Source organism: Scomber japonicus, chromosome 18 (assembly GCF_027409825.1).
Source record: "Scomber japonicus isolate fScoJap1 chromosome 18, fScoJap1.pri, whole genome shotgun sequence".
Classification (NCBI taxonomy): Eukaryota; Metazoa; Chordata; class Actinopteri; order Scombriformes; family Scombridae; genus Scomber; species Scomber japonicus.
Window position 1 is genome coordinate 7,429,110 of NC_070595.1, and position 27,138 is coordinate 7,456,247.

Genomic DNA, 27,138 nt, shown 5'->3' on the forward strand with positions numbered 1-27,138 from the left:
AGACGAAGGGATTTTACAGCCGGCTCCCGCAGCTTTCAAAGCTGATGTGTGGACGCATTTTGGATTTTCAACTAAGGAAGGCAGTAAAGACTTCGTGAAGAGCCATGCAGTCTGTAAACTCTGCAATGCCAGAATCAAATACTCTGGTAACACGGCAAATTTGCGAGGGCATCTGTCGAGGCATCATGGCGACGTAACATTACCTTCTCAGAACACGCTGTTCCGCCTACGGGACGGGTCGGAGGTTGGGAGGTAGCGACAAGTTCTTCTGAATGTTTTAAACACCAATATATATATATAACATATATATGCATGCTGTGTATTGTTAGAAAGCTTAGATTACCCTGATTCATTCAAGACCACTCACGACTTATGGTTGCTCACAGCCGTAATAGTATTAGCAATTGGCTCGGCTAGCCACTCAGCTAAAGTAAAAACAGCTATAATGCCTACATACATTAAAGTCTTCCCTTTAACCACAACGGTCATCTTATGACACAGGACAGCTCGCCAAGTATCCATTCTTGTGAAATATGAAATCTGTTTCCATTTAACCGAAATACTTTCCTCAATATGTTCATGTATTTAGTCCAACACGTAATGTAACACACGCGGAACAAACCATATACGGTCCCCTTTACGTCATTTCCTGACCTACACGTTCATCTGTGGGACACTCCTCCTGTTTCATACGACACCACATGCCAGCTAATCAGTGCTTAGGATGAGGCAGTACATGCCTCCAAAGCCAATGAGGACATGTGACCGACCGACGACAACGTGGGTTTGATTGAAAGCCATTTGAAATTTTCAGTGAAATGAAGTTGATAACCTTTTAGCCAATAGTCTGAGGTTTCCAACAGTGTATGACACTACACTATCAGGTTTAGTTGTCCATAAACAAATGGCATTATTCACTGCTTGTGAACTTTTTTTTCACGGACATATCTGTTGAAAAATAACAAATCTTGGTCTTTTGACTCCAAATTTGGACTGCATGAAGCCAAGACCTGTGGCTGTGGCCTAATTGTGTCTATATCCCGCTTAGAGGTCCCTCAATGTCTGTACCCATGTAATTGTATAGGCAAACCTATGGGCGAGGAAACAACCCCATTATTATAACCTCTGTATCGCAATATGTATCGTATCGCCAGATTCTTGCCAATACACACCCCGAGTAAGCACAAATATGCCACTAGACTTTAGAAACAAGCCCAAAAACAGCAACCTGTTACAACCAATATTTGTGAGCTACTTTACAGAAAAACAAGGTCAAAATCACCTATAATAAGTGGGCTTAGCAACTGTGGCAGTTGGATCCTGGTCTTCCTGACAAACAGGACCCAGAGGGTGAGGCTCAGTGACATCATTTACTCCCCCATGATGCTTGAGACACACAACACACAGCTCCAACACGTTCATAAAGTTTTCAGATGACACCACCAATTACCACCATCATTTGCCCATACCTTGCCATCACCAGCCCGATCACTGCCATCATGAGAGGCCCAGTGACTGGCATCATTGGCTTACAGAGAGGAAGTAACAGCCAACATAGCGTCAGAACAACAACCTCCATTTCAACATCTGCAAGACCAAGGAGATAGTGTTGGATTTCAGGAAGGTACAGGAACCACACACCTTTCCCTCATTTTAATATATTTCTCTTATTTTTTTAGATATATATTTTCTATTCACTACTTGGAACTAGAACTTGAAGAAGCCAAACTTCACTGACTTCAATGTTGCCACATGCTGTGTGATTGTGACAATAAAACCTCATGAATCTTTAATCTCTTGAATCATTTTAAGAGGTTAATCAAAATATTTTATATATAAAAATGCAGCAAGGAAATAAATATTACTATTGAATGATACTATTGAATTGCTGAATATCTTTAATTAACAAAAATACAATAACATCTTAGATTATTTAGACGTGTTACATAGAAATATATTAGTTTGTATAACTTCCTATTTGTTAACTAATGCTTTATCAATAGTTTTTCAAATATGTATAATTTCACATATTGTTTCACCAGCATTTCAACCCAAACATTCATGGGCATTTTCTTTACCTCTATATTTATTGGCATGCTTCTATTACAGAAGCTCAGGAGCTTGAACAGGTTAACTGTACCATCCAGATTTTAGACCATAGTGCCCTCTCATGGTTGAGAATATCCATTACAACCTGTCACTGTATTTTCACTTCAGAATCAGCACACAGGACCTTAGGAATAAGAGTACACACTGTTACACATATTTTTCAATTAAGAACTGGCAACAGAGTTAATCTTAACTTCTTTCAAAAGTGTATATTTACAGATTTTTACTGTAAACTACAATATGCACTACATAATACTGTGCACTACTGTGTATTGATTGAATAGTAATGAGGACTACAATGATTTTGTTTTTTTATTAAAGCATTGAAATATTGTGTCTTGCCATTAAAAATAAAAAATAAAAAGCAAATAAATGTTGTGCAATGGTCAGCAAAATTACATGGGGAAGGACACAGAACAGTCGAGACAAAATAGGAAACATTTCCAGCAACTACTGACTGCCAGCAACAGCAGTCCACCAATTAAGCCTGAGAGAACCCGTCCTTAGTCAGCACAAGTCCTAAATTCTTCATACAGGTGGCAACTCTTCCTCGTCCATCTGACACAGTGTCATTGAGCTGCCTAACCCTATCCTGAAGCTAGGGTAAAGGGGTTCCGTGAAGTGGGCGTAGAAGGTGTAGAGTTGAATCAGTGTGTCAGACGAGACACTGTAGAAGGACAGAGTGCCAGCAGGCCAGTCCAGATACACTGAGACTCTTTTAGTGTCGAGGGGTTGGAACAACATGTTTGTGATAGCTTTACTGTACAAAGTGTTGTACCCCTCATCACTGCACTTCAGAGTCCAGGACTTTTCATTCCATCCAAGACAGCGGTTAACAGTGTCTCCACTCCTGCTGCTTTCTCTGTAAGTCACCGCAACAAAAATCCTTCCATTCCACTCAACTTCCCAGTAACAGCGGCTGGTCAAACCCTCTCTGCACAGAAGCTGACACCAGCCATCAAACCTTTCAGGGTGATCAGGATATGGCCGTGTCACTGTTCTATTTTTGTCAGACAAGATGAGGCCTCGGTGTGCTGTATTTGGGTCCAGTGTGAGTTCACATGCATCTGATGGAAAGAACCAGTCAACATCAGATTCAGTGTGTGTTCTCTTAATATGACTTTTTTCATATGCACTATTTGAATGTATATTATGTCCCATTCCTGTATTTTGAGTTGAAATAGAAATGTACAGATGGGTGACAAAGAAAAAAATGGAATGAATTTTTCTGTTTTGCTGTGGGGGATTTTTGCTGGCACTAGTCCACTTGTCCCTTTAGAGGGAATAGTGACTGCAAATCAATACTCCAGTAGAGTTCAGAGACTCAATGTCAAAATGCATTGAAGTTGTTTTGGCAGCATGTGGTGATCCAACACCTTATTAAGACACTTTATCTTGTTTGTTCCTTTAATTTGTCCCCAATCTGTATTGCATGCTGCTTTGTTCTTGTGACTTTTATTAAAATATACACTTACACTTCTTCAGACCAGATTTCAAGCGGTGCTCTCCACAATGGTCCACCCTGGAGAAAGACCAGTATTGAAGCAAAGAACATTAATTTTCCATATGCATTTACACATGTTAATATACCTGAATTTGACACAGTGATAGGGGAACGGTATGTAATCTTTCAGCCTTGTTTCAGCTATTATAGCCATACCTGAGAGTGTCCAGTCTCCACTGTGGATCCTGCAATCCAGCAGAAAGCAGGGTCACCCCAGAGTCTCCTGGATGATTGAAGCTCAGGTCCAGCTCTCTCAGGTGGGAGGGGTTGGAGTTCAGAGCTGAGACCAGAGAAGCACAGCCTTCCTCTGCGACCTGACAGCCTGATAGACTACGGAGACAGAGAGAGAGAAAGTTGTATTTTCTCACACTACAAAATTTGTTTTTGCCATTTTTTATCCCAACTTTTCATAATTTATGAAACAAATTCAGGAATTTTGACCTTAGAGTTTCCAGTCTACAGTGTGGACTTGTCAGTCCAGTGGAAATCAGCTTCACCCCTGAATCCTGCAGGTCATTGTTGCTCAGGTCCAGTTCTGCCAGACTGGAGGACTGTGAGCTTAGAGCTGAGGCCAGAGGTTCACAGCTTATCCAGGACAGTTTGCACAAATTCAGCCTTAAAACATGAATGAAAGAACAGAAAGAACATATGAAAATGTTGACTTTTTAATCTAAATGTCATTGTTGTATTACATAATGTAATTTCATGTCATTGTTATGAATTATATAATTTCTAATAATGATAGCATTAATCTGAAAGGCATAATATACTAGTTTTACTTTAATTTGAGATATTATGACTGGGGATATTATTTTGCTGCTCTAATACCATGAGGGCATGCAGTCGTAAGTTTTTTTTTAATTTGACACCATAGATCAAGAATTGATGTATAACAGTAAAGCTGTCAGCTGACATAAAATGCAACTTCCTCACAGTAATCTTGTCACTCATGTGAAGCAGCAAGGGAACCACAAATCAATGTACATTATGAATTCTACACTGTAGTTCAGACTAAGTGGATTGTGTTCAAATTGATTTGAACATATAAGTTAATATATTGAACTAATTTTAGTTTAAATTTGTTCAAATTTAATGTTTTGGAAAAAGTCACAGCCCTTGTTTGTGGTGGTTCCATCTGGGCTCTCTAAGGCTTTATCAATAGCAATCCGATGGACCTCTGTTGCAGATGATTTGCTGGAAAACATCCCCAGACTTTTTGAAGTTGGTTTGGATTCAGCCATCACATTCTTGTTGCTGTTAATGAGTGACAGCTCCACATAAAAAGCAGCCAGAAACTCCTGAATGCTCAGATGGACAAAACTGAACATCCTACCCTTATCCTTGTCCTTCTTCCTCAAGTGCTCTTTCTTAAAGATCTGTGTGAACACCCCAGAGCACACAGACGCTTCACTGAAATCAATACCACTCTCTTTTAGGTCTTTCTCATAGAAGATCAGGTTCCTTTTCTCAAGCTGTTCAAAAGCCAGTTTCGCAAGTGACTGGATGTACTGAATGCTCTTTTTTGTGCCGTACTTCTTTTTTGTTTGTTTGATCTGAAATGCCAGGAATTCAGTGTACATCTCAGTCAGGGTCTTGGGCAGCTCTCCTCTCTCATTGGTTTTCAACACATCCTCCAGAACTGTTGCAGTGATCCAGCAGAAGACTGGGATGTGGCACATAATATGGAGGCTTTGTGATGTCTTGATGTGGGAGATGATTCGGCTGGCGTGCTCATCATGACTGAATCTCTTCCTGAAGTACTCCTCTTTCTGAGGGTCAGTGAAACCTCTCACTTCTGATACCATGTCAACAAACTCAAGAGAGATCTGATTGGCTGCTGCAGGTCGTGTGGTTATCCAGAGACGAGCAGAAGGAAGCAGAGTCCCTTTAATGAGGGTCATAAGCAGTTCTTCTACCCCAGTTGACTTTGTCAAATCGACTGTGTGTTTTTCTTTGGCAGTGAAGTCTAGTTGAAGGCGGTTTTCATCAAGTCCATCCAACACAAACAAAAGTTTAAATTTACTCTTGTCATAGTTAGTGTTCCCTGACTCCTGCAGTGTTGTGAAAATGTAATTAAGAGCCTCTTCTTTGATGTCTTTGGTTTCACTGATGCATTTGTGAATTAGCTTCGCGAGACAAAACTTTCTTCCGTTCAGTAAATTCATTTGGCGGAAAGCGAGTGGGAATATGAGATGTACATCTTGATTGTTTTGTCTCTCAGCCCAGTCAAAGATGAACTTGTGCACAAGGAATGTTTTGCCAATTCCTGCGATCCCATTGGTTAGCACTGTTCTTATGGGTCTGTATTTTCCAGAAGGGTGTTTGAAGATATCACAGGGTTTGATTGATGTTTCTGTTCCCACTGGATTTCTTGATGCCATCTCAATCTGCCTGACCTCATGTTGCCGGTTAATTGTCATGTTGTTTCCATCTGTGATGTAAAGCGGTGTATAAATATCTTCCAGAAGTTTTTTATCCTCCGTATCTGACGGTCCATCTTGCACACATATAAACCGGTTCTGAAGATTAGATTGGAGTATTTGTTGGTATGACGTGATTGGCCGTGGAGGCTTTGGTACTGGCACCATCAAATCTGTGTCGAACAAAGTGACATAAGAGACAAGGCAGCCTGTGGATAAATGTATTAAGATTCAGACAGTTTCATAAATGACTAACCCTTACATGCAAGATGAACCCAACCCTCTTAAAAGCATTTGGTACACTGGAAAAAAGTGGACTTTGTCCACTGAACCTTCTGCTCCATGTAAAAGACTAAAGATGGTGGCAGACAAAAACATCAGATATGTGTGGAGCAATGACTAGAGTGTAACGTTCCTTAAATTCATACATGAAACTAACCAGAGGCGGTTCTGGCTGGTTTTGCGCCCTGGGCGGACCGACTATCGGCGCCCCTCCCTACAAATCCTTCATAACACAAAAATTAAGATAAATAAATGAAATATAGTATGTATGTAAACACCAAAGTAAATTACACACATCCGTCATCATACAAATGAATAAAATAAAATAAACACCCTTTTTACAACTGGCATTAAAATGTTTTCTGGGTGATTAGATGCTATCAGGGAGTGCTTCACCACATGAAAGTGCAGGTGTAAAGTTATTTATTTATTTATTTATTGCATTTTCCAATAACTTACATGTAGCTATAACGGGTCTGTATTAATTTTATAAATATATTATTATTTATTTGGAAGCAGCAGTTTGTGTTGTGTGGCCTGGGCTCATAATCATCACAGGTCAGTCTATCCCCCGCCCCCCTCCCCCCTTGCTTTTCCTCTGAGAGTGAGACTCACTCACAACCTGCTCACAGCCTCTGCAGTCGCAAGTTGACCCCCCCCCCCCCCCCCCCTTTGCCTTTTCTTCTGACACACACAACCTGTATACATGACTCTCAGCAGCAAGTTGACGTGATAGTAGGGGCGCCTCATCGCCCAATGCACCAACTTGATGTGGAAATGAGCGGTATTAGTCTAGAAAACTGGCGATTTTTTTTTGAGGGCGCGCTTTTCTTTTTTTGAGGACGGACTTTTTTTTTTTTTTTTCTTTCTTTTTTTTGAGAGCGCTCGTGCGCCCCCAAGTAGATTGCGCCCTGGGCGGTTGCCCACATTGCCCATAGCAAAAACCGCCACTGAAACTAACATAAATAGCATGTTTCCTACATTGTTTTTTTACTAATGGAGGTCTGACTGACGTCTCTTTTAATTACATCATCTTGTTGCACCATCTTCCTCTGCAATGGTTTAATCGCACTGATCTGCATAATTGTATCACCAACTGTCAGCTTGGTAAGCCTGAGTTTGACAGAGAAGTTTGAACCTCACGATATTAACTCACCATAAAGTCGGCGTGCTTAACAGATCGTCAGTTTCAGAAAGTTTCAAAAATTATTGGACACATGCCCCCCAATTCCGCCATCAGAAAGATAGTTTCAGATAGTTACACTGATTCAACAAAGTCTTTGTTTTGAGGTATATTTGACATCGGGCCTTAAGTTGTTAATAACCAACCCACTGAATATACCTCAATTGCTCTCTTCCACAATATGGCCTTAATGTGCACAATAATAGCCAAAAATAACCAGTCATGCTACTTTATAAAGACACATGGAAAATTACGAGAACATATCAGTTTGTCTTCGCACAAAGCTGCAATGATATGGACTGCCCATATAGTCAAATAACGAAATCAGTCCTTAATCATTATAACGAATGTACTAAGTGGACAATGGCTACAGCAAAAACATGGTTCATCAAACAAAACCTTTACCTTCAGTCTGACTGTCCGCAGAGACAAGGTGAGGAAGGGTGGCCGCCACATCAACTACTGCAACAATGAAAGAGAAAGAACAAGACAAGAATGTTTACAAAAGCTTCAACATAAGTAAACTGATCAAAAACAATTTTACTTTTAATTTCCCATGAGGTAATACCTCTTGGTGCTGAGGTGATGTCTGGTAATTGCTGCACTAGATCATTTCTGTTGATCTTTATGAAAAGCTTCCTTGTCACTTCCAGAGCTCCGTTAAGGCCGTAGAACTGCACCATCTGAACAACTGTGTCCTGCCTGTCTGTCTTCTCCATCCTGGTGGCAGGGATGGCTGGGTAGACTTCAAGATGTGGGATGATTGTGTGCATGATGTCTGCTTGCTGGAGGATCCATTTCAACTGCTTAAATTCCTCCTCCCTCAAATCCTCCAGAGTTCACCAGAGCCTCTCCTTAAGTGAGGTCATTGTCACTTCCCAGTGAATTCAGAGGACATATTTAACCTAATAGACAATTGTGCATGAGTAAATTAGAGAGAATAAGACACATTATGCAAGGTGAGTGAACTAAGTTTTGTGATTACTCTGCTCCTTGTACTTCCTAATTTCCACATTTCCTCAGGAACATTAGAACACAGTGCAAGTTCTTTCTGTTCCTCATTTTGCTTCTCTTTGTTGCCAGTAACTGGAGTGTGCCATCTGATATCAACCACAGCAGAAATTAAAGGAAAAATACAAATAAACTATCAAAAAGATTATTCTACCATGGAACATATCAATTAAACAAAAAAGTCAAAATCTGGAGTATGTGTTTATGTTCAAATGAAACATTTACATTCCAACAATGTAAAAGTGACAAGTGCTGAATCACTGGAAATTAGTCTTAAAAACCTACAGTACATTTAACATCATACACCTTATCCTGCATTTCTATGAAATTGTGGCTACAAGAAAATACATCACCTTGCTTGATTTTACCTCAACTGAGGTTCATGCACAGTCAAAATCCAATACTAGACTCTTCAGGGAGCTATAGCCAGCACCGGACACATCATGAAACCTAGAATAAAAATAAATATCTGATTTATCCCCATCTTTCCCGTTGCCCTCAAAGAGTGACAGGTCTAGGTTTAGAGATGAGCTACAGTACATGAACAAAAGCTTTACAGTAGGGATTTAGTCTTCATGTCCCAAATGAAGAGCTGTATTCTCAAATGGATGCAGCAAACATTTTTGCAGTTTTCCAAGAATACAGATTTTCAAAATATAAATAATATAAACAAAATATTAATAATTTTCTGCACATAGAAAATACAATATTTTCTAATAAAAGTTTAAAAAAAAATACATACCATCTTTACAGAACTTTTCTCCATAAGTCTCTTGACGATGATGATCTGTGGTTAGGTTAGGTCAGGGTAAAACAAATACTGCACTCTGCGCTGTCAGTTTCACAACAGCAGAAGTTTAATAAAGGGAACGAAACTCAGCATTGCACCAAACCAAACGCCTTACTTAAATAGGCAGGCTGTAAAGAAGCATATTCCTGGATTTCGTTAATACTATTTTTGCAGATGTTCATGTTTATTTCCTGCATGTTTTGACAGACAGATGAGTTTTAAACCAGTATTTGGCCACTTGGGAGCAGCAAAAACAAGTTGTGGACGCAACACTGACACATAGTATCATAACACACTAAGTTGATATGCTAAGTGTTTTTAGCTGCTACCACGCCCTCATAAATGTACTATTCAAGTAGAAAAACAATTGTAAAACATATCTAGATCAGCTATGTAATATAATGTGTTGCACCCCAACTTTTTCAGACTGGAGTGAAGACCTGACCTGCATAAGAGTTAGAAAAGTTCAGGAAAGTTCCTCACCTGAATGACTTTTCTCTTAAACTTGCCCCCTTAGTTATTGTTGCTAAGCCTGTCCATTTCCACATGCCATGCACACTGTTTACAACGATAACAGTGGCATTACCATCCAAAATTGTTATCATTCTTATCATCATATCATTTTGGATCCTTGATTTAAGATAGTGGTAGACAAAATCTGACTTATAATGTTTACTGTTGAGGCTGTTAATTTTGTTAGCTAAAATAACTGTTGCTAATGCTAACAGATTTTATCACCTGTAGCTGCGTAGCTTACATACTTAGACAAGCAAGACAGAGGCTTATACATATACACTTTATTGTTTGTATTTTCAGTCAGCAGATTTCACATTTAATGCTTCAACAGAAAGGCGTACCAAACATCTGACATTCATGGATGTTTTTTGGGCTTTGTCCTGAGGATTTACCCAAATGTTCAGCAAATGTAACAATATCTTGTATAAAAAGTTGTGGTGTGGTTGAATTTAAAACATAAACTAAACATAAACTTCTCTGAACTCAATATAGTAAGACAGAACGACTGATGTTAGCCTTAACTCTGTTATGGTAGCAACCAGAACGGGCCTCCACATTATGGAGAAATAATATACAGTGTATGTCCTAGTAATGAACGGACCTTTTTTTTTAATGTAACCATAACCCCAAAATGTTGAAGTATCAATATCTTATTCTTATATTTTAGGTTTTGGAGAGTTTAAAAAAGAAATCATGACCCAAACTCTTCATAGGGTATTGCTAATATTACAGTCACCTGCACAACAAGTGAGCATGTGAAGACATTCAGTTCTGTACCAAGTTACAGTTGCTAAACTATGGTAGGAGAATTGCTGGGATGGGGTTTAGCTGTTCTGGAGAGATAATCAATCATAGCCAGTAACTTGTTTTCAAACCATGCTCTGGACAAAGTGTTCTTGCTGTGCCATTAGAGCTTCATTGTGTTTGTGGGAACTCTGGAAGAACTCTTTTCCCCTTTGCAGGTTCTGGGCTGATAGGAATCTCTCTGCAAGAGCCCGCTGGATTAATTTACCCTCACAGACTTTATGGTGAACCTCGTGGCTTACATTTCTCAAAGGCTCCACTATCAGCGATCCACTGGGGCCAGGGCTCAAGGCTGGCAACACTTTAACCTGTTGACAGAGGGAGGGATTGTGGACTAATGCTCAATTTTTTTGTGCTTCAATGATCACAAATGCAAAATTCTGCTGCTTCAAAATCATTATTGGAAAATTCGGCACACCTTAAAACAAAGCTTAAGTAAACAGACAGTATCAGTTTATTTAGTACAACAACCTATAATGAGGTTCTAACATTTTGGTTTTTTTGAAGGAAGTGTTGATTCTTACTTCACCAATGGGCTTCATTATGCCCAAGTTAACAGTATGGGTCAACATATTATGGACACTGGAAGTGTAATACTATGGCTAAGCATCTCCAGCTCCTCATGGCAAAGTGTCCTTGAGCAAGACAATGAACCGCAATTGTTTCCAATGGTTAGGACAGAGCCTGGCATGGTCAGACTTTTTTCCCTGTCACGTGAAGGTAGGACTGTGTCCGTAAAAAGGCAGATTTGAATTGTAGCTTTAAAAGACCATCTGGCATGACATTATTCAAGCTGCCTTTATTATTTAGTCCGTGTTTATTTTCATTCTGGTCTGCACTCAGAGCTTATACTCATCTTAGAGTTTTTTGGTTTTCGGTTTATTACCTATAAGAGACATTGCATTTGAATTGTACACATTTATACTGTGGCAGTTTTATATGTGCCAGTTTATTATGAAGAGGAATGTGTTTTCTGGGTTTTCTGTCCTGCATTTGGGTGCATCTCCTGCTGCTATACAGACAATCATATGTTTGAAAGGGTAAATGAGAGGCAAATTGTAAAGTGCTCTGGATAAAATCACAATGTCAAGGCAGTTCATACAACTCACAAACTGATTTTTTCTCACCTGTGCTTATAGAGTAGGGCCACTCCTGCTACAGCTGTATATTTCCCATCTGTATAAAGTGTATTTGGAGTAATTGAGTTACTAGTTATCAGTGGCTACATTGTACCACTGCTCCAGTATCAACAGCCTAATGACCTCTGGTGGTCTTTTGAGGTAATGCTCTGTGGAGGTAATTCTCCATAGGTGTCTTTCTAGTTTCGTCCCATCCTGACTTGATTATTACAATTCGCTTTTGACCTGTCTTAGCAAGACATCCCTAAACCGCGTACAAGTGGTCCAAGATGCTTCTGCCAAGCTCCTGAAGCACTTTGTGGATAAACCTTTACTTTCCCCTATTAATAAAATATTTAAAATAGTGTCATAAAAGCAGAAAGCAGTACCGTTTTGAGCAGATACTCTTTGTAGGCCTTGAGCAGAGGGTCAACCTGATGCAGGTACTCCAGACTTAAGTGCTCTCCAGCTGAGGGGTTGGTCAGGCGATTCCAATGGAGGAAGGTGTGGATATGGAGAGCAGCCCCATTCATCCATTGCTTCACCTGCACATAAACAGTAAAATGAATGGCTTACACACCCTCAATCTAACCCTCTTTTTAAGCTTTAACCCTGAGATTACTACAATTTGTTTGGTCAAGTTGAGCCACCCATTCAGCAGATCGAGCACCAGTAACCCAAGTTTAAAGAAAAGATTATCTCCCTTCTTAAACCTCGATGGATTGATGAATTATCACTGAGTTAGTTATCCAAAGGCACCATTTATGATTTATTGGATGTTACAGCAGTTTAACAAAAGACCTGCAGCCAATTAGCAGTGATACTAGAACTTGTGGCATTAATAGTTGCTGTTAAAGAAGCCGTAATAACACACAGACAAGCACCATTGTTAATATTTGTTATTCTGTAGTTGCTTTGTTTCAATGATGAAGCCAACCCCAGCAGAGCTGAGTGCAATCCTCTCCTGTGACACCATTCTCTCATAGAAATACATCAGCTCAGCCCGGAGCTTTCTCTCGTAGTTCTCCAGCAGTGCTACCATCTTGTCCTGGTCATTGGCTGCACCAGGAATCTGCCATGTTAGATGATTGTTAGTTTTAATGATCTGTCCTCAAGACACTAGTTCATCATAAAACATTAAAGTTTATTATTCATACTAAGGAGTGTGCTTGAATAAAGCAATTATTATGGTTACTGCACTGCTTATAGAAGCCAGCCACCTGTTTGAGAAACTCGCTGGCAATGGAGCTGATGTCCGATCCTGGATCAGCCCCAAACATTCTGCGTATGGGATCTGGAGGGTTGGAGTTGGCCTCAGGCCTCCTTAAACCTAAGCCAGTGGTCTGGTGATGGGCTAGCATCTCAAATAAAATAGAGAGGGCCAGGGCGACAACACCCACGCCCCCATAACTAACCTATAACCACACACAGACAGAAAATAGTTATTTGGATATTATTCAAACCATATGTTGTCCATTCAAGACTGTTAAAATACAGTTCATCCATCCAGAACTGGCACCCTATATTTCATTAACATGTTCATCAAACATGGCTGAACATGTGATCTGTTCATTTAACAGTGAACCACATGGCATTCAGCACATAACTCATAAAAATGCTGTCTTATATCAATGTCTACCAAGATCATCTTCATTTCCCTAGATAGTGTCACATGATGGATACAGAGTGTACCAAACTAAACTAAACACTAGTATGATGCGTTCTCTGACCGTCATGTTTCCTCCGAACAAGGTGCTGAGGTCGCTGTTGAAGGCAAACCTCTGCTGCTGAGTCATACCACTCTGCAGGTCTGAGTACTGCTGCTCCAGAGCCCGGGACGAGTTCAGAGACAACATAGTGGCCAGGGAGGCATCCAAGGAGGCATCAGGAACCAGGCCTGCATCACTGGAGAGTCACAGCATTCTATGTTGGACTTATATTGTCACCCAGCTTCCTTGGAACCAGCTTTTATGTTGCTCAGTGAGAAATGTTAGCAACATCTTTTTTTTTCAAGCTGCGCTGAATTTGGAAGACAGAGAAAAAAAGGCAAATTGCTGCTTCTTTGCATACCTGGCAATGTCGTACAGACAGTTTATGGTCTTTGGAGAAACACTGCAGTTTGTTCCCATCTTCATGAATAAACAAGCAGAGTGTGTTCAAGCTTCTGTCTGTTGCTGGGTACAAAGTCTAGATACATGCAGAGAGAATACACAGACATACGTGGCAAACAAGCTGATCAAATACAGAGATGCCCCCATACATGCAAGCTTTCTGCATGTCTTTTGTCTCCTAAAGAAAACTGAACATTTACTGTAGTTTATATTAAACTTTTATTATTATTATGTTATTTTTTTCATCTGTAGTCGGGTAGTGTAGCAGAAGAAACATTTTCAAATGCGATTGGCAAATTTGTATTTGTCATCAGTATCAGTCGCTCTAAATTTGTTGAAAAATGATGTTTGTTGTTGGATAGAGTCCTGAAACAGTTGAAATAGTTAAATTTATTCTCATTTTAATGAATAAAATAAAAACTACATATTGGAAAAATACAGGTGTGTGAAACAGTGGATTCCCCATTGAACAACAATAAAAAAAAACAGGCAGTACACACTCCTTCTATAGGAAATCTAAAAACAACAATCTACTTTTAGGTTAAGATTAGAGAAAGATTACATTCAGCCCACTCTGTTTGTCATTGGAATATAAGGCCTTATAGATATTTGAAGCAAAAATGCAAGTTAGATGCAGGAAGTTCAGAACTTATCACATTTTCCCTCCATATTTTCTCAATGCTGAAGGAAAGGAAATCAGGGAAGGAAGGAGAAAGGGGGAAAATCAGATCATCTATGACACACTGTGTATCCCTCACTAAATAATAATAAATAATTGTAAACTGCAAAAAATGTGTAGTTATTTGTAGTTGTTTAAACAAAAATCTAGTTTAGCTTTTCAGTTTCTAAAATGTTGCTTTGTAACACATTACTTGAGCATAAATCTATATCTGATATGTCTAATAACTGTATAAATAAATTCAGTCAATATGCTGGTTAGCTCTGCTAAGCACGAAGACTTGAAACAGCTGGTGTTGCTCTTCCTGAAGCTATGAAAATTCACCAACTAACCCTAAAGCTCACCCAATAGTGTAAAAACATGTTGTGGTGTTATAGGGGGACTATTTCTTGACTATGGGCGTTCCTGGAGCCTCCACACAATTAGCTAAACACATAACCCTCATAAAATCACAAGATCTCATTTAAAAGCAATAAAAAGCCAGCTGGTTGTTCCCCTGTTTGAACTGATCTCAAACTAAGCTACTAGAAAAAGTAGATTAGTATCAATCTAACTCTGGGCAAGAAAGTAAATAAGCATAAAGAATTTCCCAAAATGTCAAACTGAATTTTTTACAGTTGGCTACACCTGCAGTGAAAATGATTAGCTTGTCCAAAAGGTCATAAGAAATAAATGAGCTTCAGACTGCAGAAGTTGGTTTTAGACTCTGGGTCCACCTAGGAAAAGGTTTTCCTCACTGTGATGAGGTTCCTCCTGTTCATACTAGCAATTAAAAGATCCCCTTCAAATGCATTTTCAGTGAAAATATCATTTACAAGTAGATGTGAAGCTTATATGAGGCTTCAGCAGTCTGAGTTAGTCATATCAAGTAGATATCTGACACATTTACAGTCTTTTTGGCATCAAATTCCCTCTTTGTGTTTCCCTGTTGAGCTGTGGTGGAAGTATAGTAACAAGATAGCTACTTGATTTGACTCATTTGGACAGCTGAAGCTTCATATTAGCTTCAGAAGTTTTTTAATATATTTTTGCACAGAAGGAAGACTGTGGATTTTGTCCTCCATCACTTAAATCGTAAGTGCATTATTAAGGAATCTTCTAATGGTCAGTATCAACAGGAGGAATGATTACAGCAAGAAAAACTAGTTTCAGACACACTTGAAAAACTGGAAACCTGTCCATTAGGCACCAAACCCACTCACTTGCTTCATCTGTGATCAGTGTACCAAAAAACACATACTGTCTTCTGGCTGTCAGCTGTAGTAACTTTGAACAGAAGATGTGAGGCAATGCAAAGTGTATGTTAAGACTTCCAACATTTTATATAAATACATGTCATGCAGAGCTGATAATAATGAAACTAATATGCTTAACTAAACATAAACATAAACAATACTGAAGAGAAAATTACATTGATATTGATTTCCTGACTGCATTCATGTGACAAATACAAATAAAAAAGACAACAGTAAGCAAATTCTATGTTTATAACAACAGCATTTACAAGCTATTAAGCAGCTACAGGAATAGCATGAGCCATATCAACAATATGTGAAACACTATAGATGATTATAGATTCAAACTGAGTACACTAGAAATCTCCCAATAACTTTAATTTTATGCATCTTGCCTTTGGTCATGACTGAATGAGAATCAGGTCTCAGTTTTATAGATGCATAGCTCTAAAAAAAGGCATCATCTCATGGCAGAAACGGCCCGGTTTACAAACACAATCAAATCAATTGTCCCTTGGCCTGAGGCTGGTCTGTCCACCACACTTCAGGAAATCCATTCTGAGGTGTTTCCTGCTGACACTCACAGAGACTAACATGGAGAAAACATAACCTCTGTGGCAGAGGCAATATAACCTCTTATAAAGAAATTTATATCAGTATATGACACATCAGGACATGAAATGTAATACAGACTACATCAAAACACATCAGCCTCTATGAAACTACATGAACCAAAATGATAGCCCTAATCTGTGTGTGTGTGTGTGTGTGTGTGTGTGTGTGTGTGTGTGTGTGTGAGCACATAATTTAAACAGAACACTGTTACCGTATGGAAACTTTACTTACGTACACATATACATTACACACTACCATAAATCTGTGTATTTTTGAGGTGCTCCAAGTGCAGGACACTGTGTTCTGGCTAATTCAAGTCAAGTCTGAAACAAAGAATATAAATATAGATGAAAGTAAGACATGGAAGAACAGGTACATATTGTGTGTGCCTGTGTGTGCACATAATTTTAATCCAAGACACTCTTACCATAACAATATAATATATTGAATATATTATATTAAAATATACACACTCAAATTTAGTTAGGTTTAGGGTTAGGGTTAAAAACACTAAGACATATAGATTTTCACTGAGCTAAAATAACAAAATAAATACAAATAACATGGTAGCCCTACCACCAAATTCAAAACAACCATTTATGTGGTTATATAATTTATTATATAGTTATTAGCCCACAATTATCTTGTAATAGACCGGCTGTGGTCAACAACCAATAGGTGATCATATTTTCTTCTTACATCAGTAAACACAGTATCTATATGTCATACTCTTTAAAGCTCCTACATAACCATAGTCAATCCACACAGGTGTTTGGAGTGTGTTAACCATATGTGTTACAGCACCAAGTGCTCCAATTCCATCATTTCTTCTTTTCACTTCCTGTGTACACCTCAAGTGATGATGGATCATGCACATTGACTTCTGCTGCTTGGAATCAGCCTGAAGCTACATATTATCACATTTCTGACCAGTTATATAATACAATGTACAATGTGATCAACAGAGCTGAATCGTGGTGTTGGTATTGTGTTTTGTTAGGTGTTTGTAACAATTTAATATCATAACAGAAGTTGCCTTAGTGTGGCTGGCTATTCAAACTGTAAATATGCTGATATGGTCATATTTATTCATCCAAACTACACACTGTAGATGTTCATTGAGACTGATTAGGTTAGTTACATTATTCCACACAGTTCAGTTTTCCATAGCGTGGGACAAGCTAATTATATTATAAAATACATGTTACATTTCAGCTGCTCAGACTGTGGTTCCTAAGCAGTGTCCAGGTGTGTAAAAGAAAGGCATACTCTCAGATGTTTGTCTCTAATCTAATGTGTGTGGTGAATGTGGTTGGCTTAGACCGTGCTATGTGACCTCCTCAAATATATAGACCTGTGTTCCCAACTTTGAGAGAACTATAGCAGGCTGTCATTGGACCAAACAGGACATAAACTCCTTCAAACTATAAATCTATTAACTGTGCAATAGTGTATAGAGTGTATGCACCTCGACTGTGCAGGCACGTGCAATTAAGTCTGCAACCACTACTCTTATTCCTATATTTATGACTGCCATTTTCAATTCTCTTTTTTCTATCATAGTGCTTTAATGTGCTTCATTGTATGTTATTTTATGTATATTGTCTGTTGCTGTTTTTATGTGTTATCAGCTGCTGGGGAACGATGATTGATTGATTGACTTTGCAGGTATTTATAATAGCGCATTAAAGTTAAGAGACAAAGCAAATGAAACGAATGGATAAAGCTGCATAAGCTAGTGTCAATAAGTGTATAGATTGTGCTTGATTGACATCTTTCCCAGCTAATTAATCATGCCATGTGATATCCAACAAAACTGATTAGAGGTCTAATTAGTAATTCAAAACACCTGTGTGGGTGTTTAGGACCTTTAATTAGATATGTCACCAGGCTGCAATTTATATGGTCATGGCTTTTGTATTACATCTAATGAGCACTACACATTACCAAAGAAACTATGTTAGGATATTAAGGCATAAACTGTTTTCTTGATTGTTTCCCCTTTTTTGCATGTGTCTCTGTGGACATGTCATGGCATCAATTGTTTGACTGCAGTGTGTGTGCATCCATCTGTGGCCTTACAGAGTGGTGGTGGAGTGCTGTGTCGTGAGTGTGCGCAGGCGGTGAGACGGTGTGTGGGGGTGTGTGTGTATGAGGCTGTGTACAGCGTGTCTATATCTAGCAGACATCAGGTTGTACAGTAAAGGGTTGACGGCAGCACTGAGGCAGAAGAGGACAGAGGACACCAGGTTGAAATACTGAGACAGGTAATACAAAAACAAGTGTGCGTCAGCGTCTGTGTACGTATCGTTGAAGTGTGTGTCATTGTACAGGTCTGTTGGGGTTACATCATACGTGCTCGTGTCTGCAGTGGTAGGTGTGTGTTTGTGTGTGCTTGTCTTTGTGTTTCTATTCTTTGATAATTGCGTGTTAACACGTGTTAGATCATTGTGTGTCTCCATGTGTGTAGTTGTATTTGTGTCTGTTTCAGTGCTTGTGCTTGTGTCTATGTGTTGCCCTCTGGTGTGTGATATAACATGAGAATAGAAGTGTTTGTCTGCGCCCACATCAGTGTGTGTTTCAGCTTCTGTGTCTGCCAACTGTGTGTCTACATCAGTGTGTGTGCTCAGTTTTAATTGGGTCTTCACACAAATATCACACAATGTGTCATCTCTCTCTGTGTGAGCATCTGCTGTCATCTGTCCAGTGGTGGAGAGGGTCTTGAGTTGGTCATCTGAGTGGCTAATGGCTTTAGTGACGTTGTGTATGTTGATATTTCTCTCTGACATCTCCATACTGACATCAGAGAGCATGTTAATGTCTTCATGTGAGTTTGTGTCCGTGTATGTTTCCCGTCTTTCAGTACTACTGCCCAGAGATAGAGAGAATATAGTCCGTCCAACGTGGAAGGGCAACCAGCACAGGACAAACGCCAAGACAATCACTCCTGAGGGACATGAAGAAACAGAGAGACACAGGAGGAGGACATTACAATCAATAATACTGAAGGGGATGAAAGATAGTCCTTCCATTATTAACCATCCTGTTGTCCTCGGTTCAATTTTTTGCCCTGGAAGACAACAGGCGTTAACTCAAAAATTAGGTATAGTTTCTTTAAATTAGGCCTGTTGGCCATAATTTCCAAAAATAAGTGTAAAAGTTGTGGTGATAAGTTAGATGAAGTTGACTAAAAAGGCCTAACACAGAATTGGGTGATAATTTATACCTTATGCTTCACAAACAGTTAAACCAGACCAGGTCAACGGTTGAATGGAAGTGAAAACGGAGGGTCAAGCACAGATTCTGTGATTAAGCAGTGACCTAGTACTGCACTGACATCAGAAAGTACTCTGGGACTATGAGTCTACAAAATACAGCTACAATGATTAGTCAATTAATTGATTAGTTGCCAACTATTTTGATAATCGATCAATTGTCTTAGTGTATTGTCTAGTTTATTTAGTCTTTTGTGACAGTAACCTGGTCTATCTATTGATCTCTCTCTCTTTCTCTCTATGGGTAATGGACGGTTGAGAAAAAAACAAGACATTTGAAGACATCATGCTTTGGGAAAATAGTAATCAACACTTACTCGCATCCCTTAAGTGTAATATTTCATCATGACATGTTTTCTGACTTTTCATTGTATGTTCTTTATTTTTATAATGTTATAAAGTGTGTGTTGGCTGATGTGTGTCTCTCACCTAGCATTTTGACAGTGTGTCGGTGACTCTGGTCTCTACGGCTGCTCTGCGGACGGAGCCACAGCGTCCTTCCAATCAAGCTGTAGACCAGTCCCAGGATGCAGAGTGGTATCAAGAAGTACAAGTTGGAGACAATCATCATGGCCGACAACAGGCCGGAGGAGACGGCGTAATGTGTGCAGCGACACTCCCTCTTGTCAGGCACTTCTCTTCCTCCTCCCTTGTCTTCTTTTAGTGGATTTCCATCAACTTCCATCTTTTCCTCTCTTTCTTCTTGTTCTTCTTCTTTCATCTCTTCATCGCTTTGTTTCCTCTCATCTATTTCTCCTATTTCCACTTTTCTTTCCTCTCTCTCCCCAACCCACTTCAACTCCTCAACTCTTTCACCCCATCCCTTTGTATCGTATTCATCCAACTTCATTCCTCCGTCCATTACATGTCCACTTCCACCTTTCCCTCCACCTGTTATAAATCCTCCCTGTTCTCCTTCCCTGCCTGTCCACCTTCCATCCTCCCTCCATTTGCTGAGTGCTCTCTCCTCTCCCCCAACTTCCTCCACTCCAACCATGATCAATACGGGTGCTGCACTGACAGCCGCACCCAGCCAGAGGCAGCCAATAAGAGTTCTGGTTCTGCGACGTGTCACCAGCGTCTTGGCCGTGATTGGCCAGCAGACCGCCAGGTACCTCTCCAGGGAGAGGAAGGTGATGTGGAGGATGGTGCAGAAGGTGCAGCACTCTGATAAGAACATGGTCAGCTTGCAGGCAAGGTCTCCTAAGGGCCAGGGTGTGGGCCTCCAGAGCTAGCAGAGATGAAGACAGGACAATTATTTTTTACCTCAGACCATTTCCACTTCATGACACATGAATACACAGCTGTCATGAGGAGTGCACCAGTTCTTTACAGTACGTATGCTGTGTTCTGACCTAGCTCCAGGAAGAACTGCATCTCATGCCCAAATGAAGACATTTGTGTTTATTTCAGTATCAGAATCAGGCTAGTTACTAAGTAAGTGTGCACATACAAGGAATTTGCCTTTATGTTGTGGTGCACACCAGTCAAAAATATACACAAAATGAAATAGTCCTAAAAATAGAAAATAGAAAAAAATGTACAATAAAAAAATATGTTGTAAACATTAGCATATTTGCAACTAGGCTTCTGTGCTAACATACACCTCTTAAATTGACAGCAGTTTTGTTGGGTTATAGATTACAATAGAATAAAAGTAAAAAAAATGTACACAAGATGAAGTAGTCCTAAATAATATAACAAACAAAGAAAGAAATTTATAGTAAAAAAATATGTAAAATACATCCTTTCTCAAATATTAGCCGTAAATGTTAGCATAGTTTAGGCTAACGCTAGCTGCTCTGTCCTACTTTTTATTGAATTTGGGGAATTTTACACTCAATCAGCCCGTCGTCCACTATATAAACTAGCATTATATGGTTTAAGCAATAAACCATTACTCTATAATATCTGTCTTGCTCATTAAATAACCAAGATAAGTATTTAGGTAAAGTATATAATATTAGGGGAGCCTGGGTACAGTTGCAACACTTTTTACATTACGCTCAGTTACTCAGAGACTATTTGGACTAGGCCCACCAAACCTTTACATATTAAACTCACACGTCTGCTAATTACCCATACCATTTAAAGATGGTTACATATAACATATCAATCACAATATTGATTTGAATAGAAAAATTTAGATGTTGCAACTGACCCCAAACATGGGGACAGTTGCAACACAAATCAGGGACGGTTGCAACATATTAAAAACACATTCAAGTTAGCTATTAAAACTCAATATTTCAGTGTGAGACAAGAAAAATTGAATAATTTGCTTGGTCCTCCGAGAATACTTTTTTGCTGGTCCAGTACCCTGCAAGCGGTATCTTATTTGATGTCCCGCTTACAAGTCTTTTTTGTAGAACCTGAATAATGTGGTGTGGCATATGTCGAAGGCCTTGGCTACTGCCCTGACTGATTCATCTCTTACAATATCTGAGGCTCATTCCAAAATATTGAGGGGAACCCCTAGTGACTCTCTTCCTCACTCTTGGCATATTGAAAACAAACGGAATACAATTTCTACTTTTAGATTATTTATTTACTATAGGACAACAAATAAATTGACTTTCACAGGAAAATGTATGTGGCTAGTTTGTCCCATAGCACAACAGATAGAACAATAATTTCTGTGTCATCATTCTAGCATGCTTCTGATTGGAGAAATAAGACTTGTTGCAACCGTCCCCAGCTGCAACTGTCCCCAGTCTCCCCTACCGTAATCTTTATTTATTGTGTAATATGTCTATATATCTATGTGTGCTATTGACACTGTGCATTGAGAGATTTTTCTATTGCGGGCAAACAATTTTGAACTAAACCTGCAATATTGACCTAATGTTAAAGAGGTACCATTCTGTCTAATCTGGGGAAAAAACGAATGCGGCTGAACTTTAAAGTCTATGTAAAGTAAGAATAAATATGTGTTCTGAGTTTGACATACCACAGAAAAGTGTGTTGTTCACTACCCTGCCAAATTTCAATGATTAAAAATCGCCACATATATGAAATTAGGCTTCAAAGTTGTGTAAAAAGCAGCCACTTTCTCTGCTCCCAGACGCTGTGGGAGTGCCTGCCGAGTCCACTGAAACCCCGCCCCCTACCAAGTGTCACCTGTCAATCAAAGTCACCACCTCTACCAGAAACATGGATGCTACATCTAAGAGTTTTCTGCTGCTAACTCAGCGGCTAACTTGGTTGCTAGCTCGCTCAGCGGCTAGCTCATCGGCTAACTCGGTGGCTAGCTCGTCTGCTAGCTCGGCGGCTAACTCAGCTAACTGGTTAACTGTAGACTGTAGTAATAGTAGTGTTCACTGAATGTATTTATCTACAGCAGCAGGGGCGGATTTATGCTAGATTTAGACCCGCCCACTAAATCCTGAACACAGAAATCTTGAAACACAGTTTGTGAAGCCCAGCTCCACAATTCAAATTTAAATGGTTGAAATGCTTTTTACACCTTTTTTTAGAAATATATTTATGACCTATTTAATATGTTTAGAAGAAAATGTCTGAATTCACTTTACACAGTCTTTAAAAAAGGAGAAAAAAACTATTGAGGACTGGCGTGTGTATGAACACCAGATCACGAATTGTGGCAGAGATGCCTTCCACCGCCAGATTTGATGATCAGGAAAATAAACTTTCCGGAAATGCATCATTACAACACTGGTAAAACAAGTACCCAGCGGCATTGATCGTTCAGAATGGAGAGGAGGAATTAAGATTTATAAAGGTACAAGAAGCAGAGGTAGAGATGAACAAGAGATTACCACCATCTGAGTCTGCTGCTGCAAATGTTTAACGGACAGCCGGCTACAAGATGAGGGTTTGGATATCCTTTTCTCTCCTCTCTTTTCCTCCTTCCCTTCATATTACTTGCCCAACAGTAGGACATATTGTATGAATTAAGTTTTGGTCCTTTGCTTCCCGACCCCCTTCTCTCTTCCTTTCCTATAGCCTATGGGTTAATAGTATTATTGGCTATATGTTCGGAACTGCGAGCTGTCTGGATGATAGACCAACTGCTCTGAAATAGGCTTCATCTGGGCTGGCATTAGATTTTTTTTTTTTTTCTCTTCTCAGATGGACACAATTAATTGTTATCATTGAAGTTATAAGCTGGCAGTTGTTGGTACTCACATCAGGCATTTATGGGAGGCTTTCTCTTCTACTCCCTTTTTTTTCTTCTGTTTTCTGTTAGTTGTAGGTGGGGGGATTAATCATTTATCTTTTAGTATTTACTTATTTTTCATCTTTTTTTAAAAAATGTTTATGTTATTTATTTTTCATCATTGCTTAGGTTATTTGTAAGTGGGTGGAATATTTATTTATTTTTCAGTAATTATTTAATTTTCATCTTTTTTTCCTGTTTTTTTTTTTTTCTTTTTCTTTTTTTTTCCTGAGGGATATTGGGGGAACAAGGGAGGGTGGGGCCAGTGTTTATCAGTGTCTTGTAATCTAGAATGGACCCCCTGGGGCGTATGTGTTAATGTTTGTTATGTTTATAAGTTGGTCAACACGAGGGAGTTATAATTTGTTTGGTTTGCTTTGTGTGTATTTGTTTGAGTCAAACTTAAATATATATATTCCGTCTTTGTGTTTGTCTTTGTTTCTGTCCTCCTCGTCTTTGATGTCGGTTTGTCTGAGTAAAGGTTCCCTTTCAGTCCTCTCATATCTGTCCGAAACTCGGATATTGTTGTTCATACCGATCAAATAAAATGCTGAAAAACAATGAGTAGGAGAGGCATTTGAATCAACCTATCACAAAGCAGAGGAGTAGGAATTTTAATCAATAAAGTGCTACCATTTAACCTAACATCAAATGTTTCTGATCCAGAAGGTAGGTTTTTAATAATTAAATATGAAATATTCGGGCAAAGATATACATTGATAAATACATACTCCCCTCCTTCATCTAAAATGAAATATCGTAGAACCATTCAAAACTTAATTAATGACTCTCCAATAGGGGTAATTATATTTGCTGGTGATTTAAACCAAGTACTTATGGCAATAGATAGCTCCAACCTTAAGAGGAAGCCCATGGTATTGAAAAAACTCATGAACTTGCTCTCAGTAAATGATCTAATTGAGGTGTGGAAGTTTTTATACCCTAACGGATAGGACTTTACATTTTACTCACATGCCCAAAATAGTTACAGTCAATTAGACTATATCTTCATATCCAAGGCAAATGTTGAGGATATAATTATATCTAAGGTCCATGATATAGTTGTAGCAGACCATGCAGCAGTGACATGTTGCATGTGTCCACCAAAAAACAAGGCGCACTACAGAATCTGGCGAATGAACCGTAAATACTTAAAAGATGATGAATTTATTCAATCTCTAACAAAACACATCAACGAATTCATTGCAGTTAATTTTGTTTTTAGCACTGATGCACCGCCTGTTCATATAATATGGGACACCTTTAAAGCACACATTAGAGGGGTCATAATCTCCTTTGCCTCTAGAAAAAAGACAGAACTAGATAAACATATGTATGAGCTCGAGAGGGTATCAAGTATCAGGTATAAATAAACCCGGATTGGCTAAAGAAATTACGGTTACTGAAATCAAAGAAGCAATAGAAAGTTTCCCAAAAGGTAAGGGACCAGGTATGGACGGGATGCCAAGTGAGTTTTATCAAACATAAGCCCTCTATTTCTTGAGGTCATAAAATATGCCAGTACCATTGGCCCAAAAGATTAGTCAGTCAGAAAAGGTAAGCAGTACAACCGTAGGAAGGGAGTGTTATAAACTTAGTTTGTATGCAGATGACCTTATGATGTATTTAACTAACAGTGAAAAATCTATTTCTTACTTAATTGAAATTATAGAACAGTTCTCATAAATATCAGGATATAAAATAAACATAGATAAAACAGAAATGTGAAAAGAGAAAAATGAAAGCGTGGATGTGGATTTATAAAACTGGTTGAAAGAGAATGTTGTGGCGTGCAATTCATGTTAAGTGTCATACGTTGGGGAGAATGAGTTGTGTGAATGTTTTGATATGCATGTGTTACGCTTATGTGTTTGTATTTGTGTTAGTGTTATGTGTGGGGAGAATGAGTTGTGGGAATGTATGAAAGGTATGTGTGCACTTTGGGGAGGTTGAGAAGCAATGAATTTTGGGGCACACATGCTATTTCCATTTGTTTTGTTTTGTTTTGTTTTCATTGAATGTGAAAAATGTACTGATATGAGCATGTGATCTCTGAAATCGACATAAAAGCAAATAAAAATAATTATTAAAAAAAAAAGATACCAGAAAATGTTTTATTATTATTACCTGAATCCTTCAACAAAAGTCCACTGTAAAATATGGCCTATATTATACAGTGTTACCTATTTTTCTACTCAAACTGAAATATCATGTATTTCCCATGCCATTATAAAGAGGAAATATCAGAAGAAGGATGTAAGAACACTCTGGGTATGACATGACCATTGAGTGTAATAGAGCAAAACTTAATTTGGCAGCAGAGACCACCCTGAGGGAAAGGCAGCGAGGGCTTGTTTAAACCACTACTGGAACATACTACTATTCTCAACAGGAAGCAAATGCATCATGCCCACCCTCTTCTTTAACTGCACCTTGAGGCAGAGCAAAACATCAGATACACAGTATGAGGCTCAAATCATATTGTATACCATGACAAAATGCATGCATTAAAAAAAAGCTGTACCTTATACAGATCCAGAGGCAGCAGCAGGAGTATCAACAGATCACTGACAGCCATGCTGCTCAAGTAGAGGTAGGTAGAGCTTCTCATGTGTGGACGGAGCCAAACCACCAGAATTGTTAGTATATTTCCCAGAAGGCCGAGGAGCATCAGTGGAATGTAAATGATAGTCACGCACACTAGAAAATGACAGCATTGATATGTTGTTTCAGAACCACTTTGTATGTATATGTCAGCCAAGATAGGAAAATAAAGAATGACAAGTTTGGAAGGTTAGATCACAGATATCAGTAATACTGCACCATGCACCCATAAATACTAGCACAGCTAAAGGAATATTTTGACATTTTGAGAAATTAGCATTCCTGAGAGTTACTAGAAAACATCGAGCTAGTGTTAGTTTCATATTTATATACAGATATGACAGTAGGATTTGGGTCAGTGACAAGTAAGAGTTGTCAAGATGAGCAATTCAGAAATAGCTTGGTGCAGCTTTAAATGTCCATTTAAGTTCCATTTACACAACATGGTCATACATTAGTACTTTTTTTCCAATCATTTTAGTTTTTTTACCCACCCAACTCAATGAATCCAAACACAGGTTCCTCCCAGTGGCACTCATTGTTCAAGCAGTCCTCCAGATAGCCTGATGCTATGCCACAGTTTTCATCTTCACAGCCGCTGCCCAGGTCTCCCAGCTCCGTTAAATCCATGATGACACAGGGTGAGGTTGGGGGGAAAAAAGTAACAGTGGAGAAAGCAGCGGGGGAGAAGCAAGTGTCCCC

At 39.0% G+C, this 27,138-nt stretch overlaps 3 protein-coding genes across 4 annotated transcripts; all 3 read right to left on the reverse strand.

Annotated features, from left to right (window-relative positions):
* Positions 1-2,409: 2,409 nt before the first annotated feature.
* On the reverse strand, positions 2,410-8,384 carry LOC128378717 (NACHT, LRR and PYD domains-containing protein 3-like). Its single transcript, XM_053338297.1, has 7 exons — positions 8,067-8,384; positions 7,904-7,960; positions 4,725-6,206; positions 4,055-4,274; positions 3,770-3,943; positions 3,585-3,631; positions 2,410-3,176 (listed from the first exon to the last, which is right to left on the reverse strand). The coding sequence occupies exons 1-7, from the start codon at positions 8,269-8,271 to the stop codon at positions 2,638-2,640; spliced, it is 2,724 nt and encodes a 907-aa protein (XP_053194272.1). The 5' UTR covers positions 8,272-8,384; the 3' UTR covers positions 2,410-2,637.
* A 1,697-nt stretch (positions 8,385-10,081) lies between these two features.
* LOC128378966 (uncharacterized) lies at positions 10,082-13,882 on the reverse strand. Of its 2 annotated transcripts, none has more exons than XM_053338555.1 (6): positions 13,808-13,882; positions 13,468-13,642; positions 12,958-13,152; positions 12,675-12,809; positions 12,127-12,282; positions 10,082-10,927 (listed from the first exon to the last, which is right to left on the reverse strand). In XM_053338555.1, exons 1-6 carry the CDS (start codon positions 13,870-13,872, stop codon positions 10,685-10,687), a joined length of 969 nt encoding a protein of 322 aa, XP_053194530.1. In that variant the 5' UTR covers positions 13,873-13,882; the 3' UTR covers positions 10,082-10,684. The 2 variants fall into 2 exon arrangements, with proteins under 2 accessions (XP_053194530.1, XP_053194529.1); XM_053338554.1 differs by having other exon boundaries at positions 12,895-13,152.
* Positions 13,883-18,455: 4,573 nt separating this feature from the next.
* Positions 18,456-27,066, reverse strand: LOC128378719 (growth hormone secretagogue receptor type 1-like). Its single transcript, XM_053338299.1, has 5 exons — positions 26,931-27,066; positions 26,357-26,532; positions 20,082-20,883; positions 19,250-19,324; positions 18,456-18,673 (listed from the first exon to the last, which is right to left on the reverse strand). Exons 1-5 carry the CDS (start codon positions 27,064-27,066, stop codon positions 18,456-18,458), a joined length of 1,407 nt encoding a protein of 468 aa, XP_053194274.1.
* Positions 27,067-27,138: the final 72 nt, after the last annotated feature.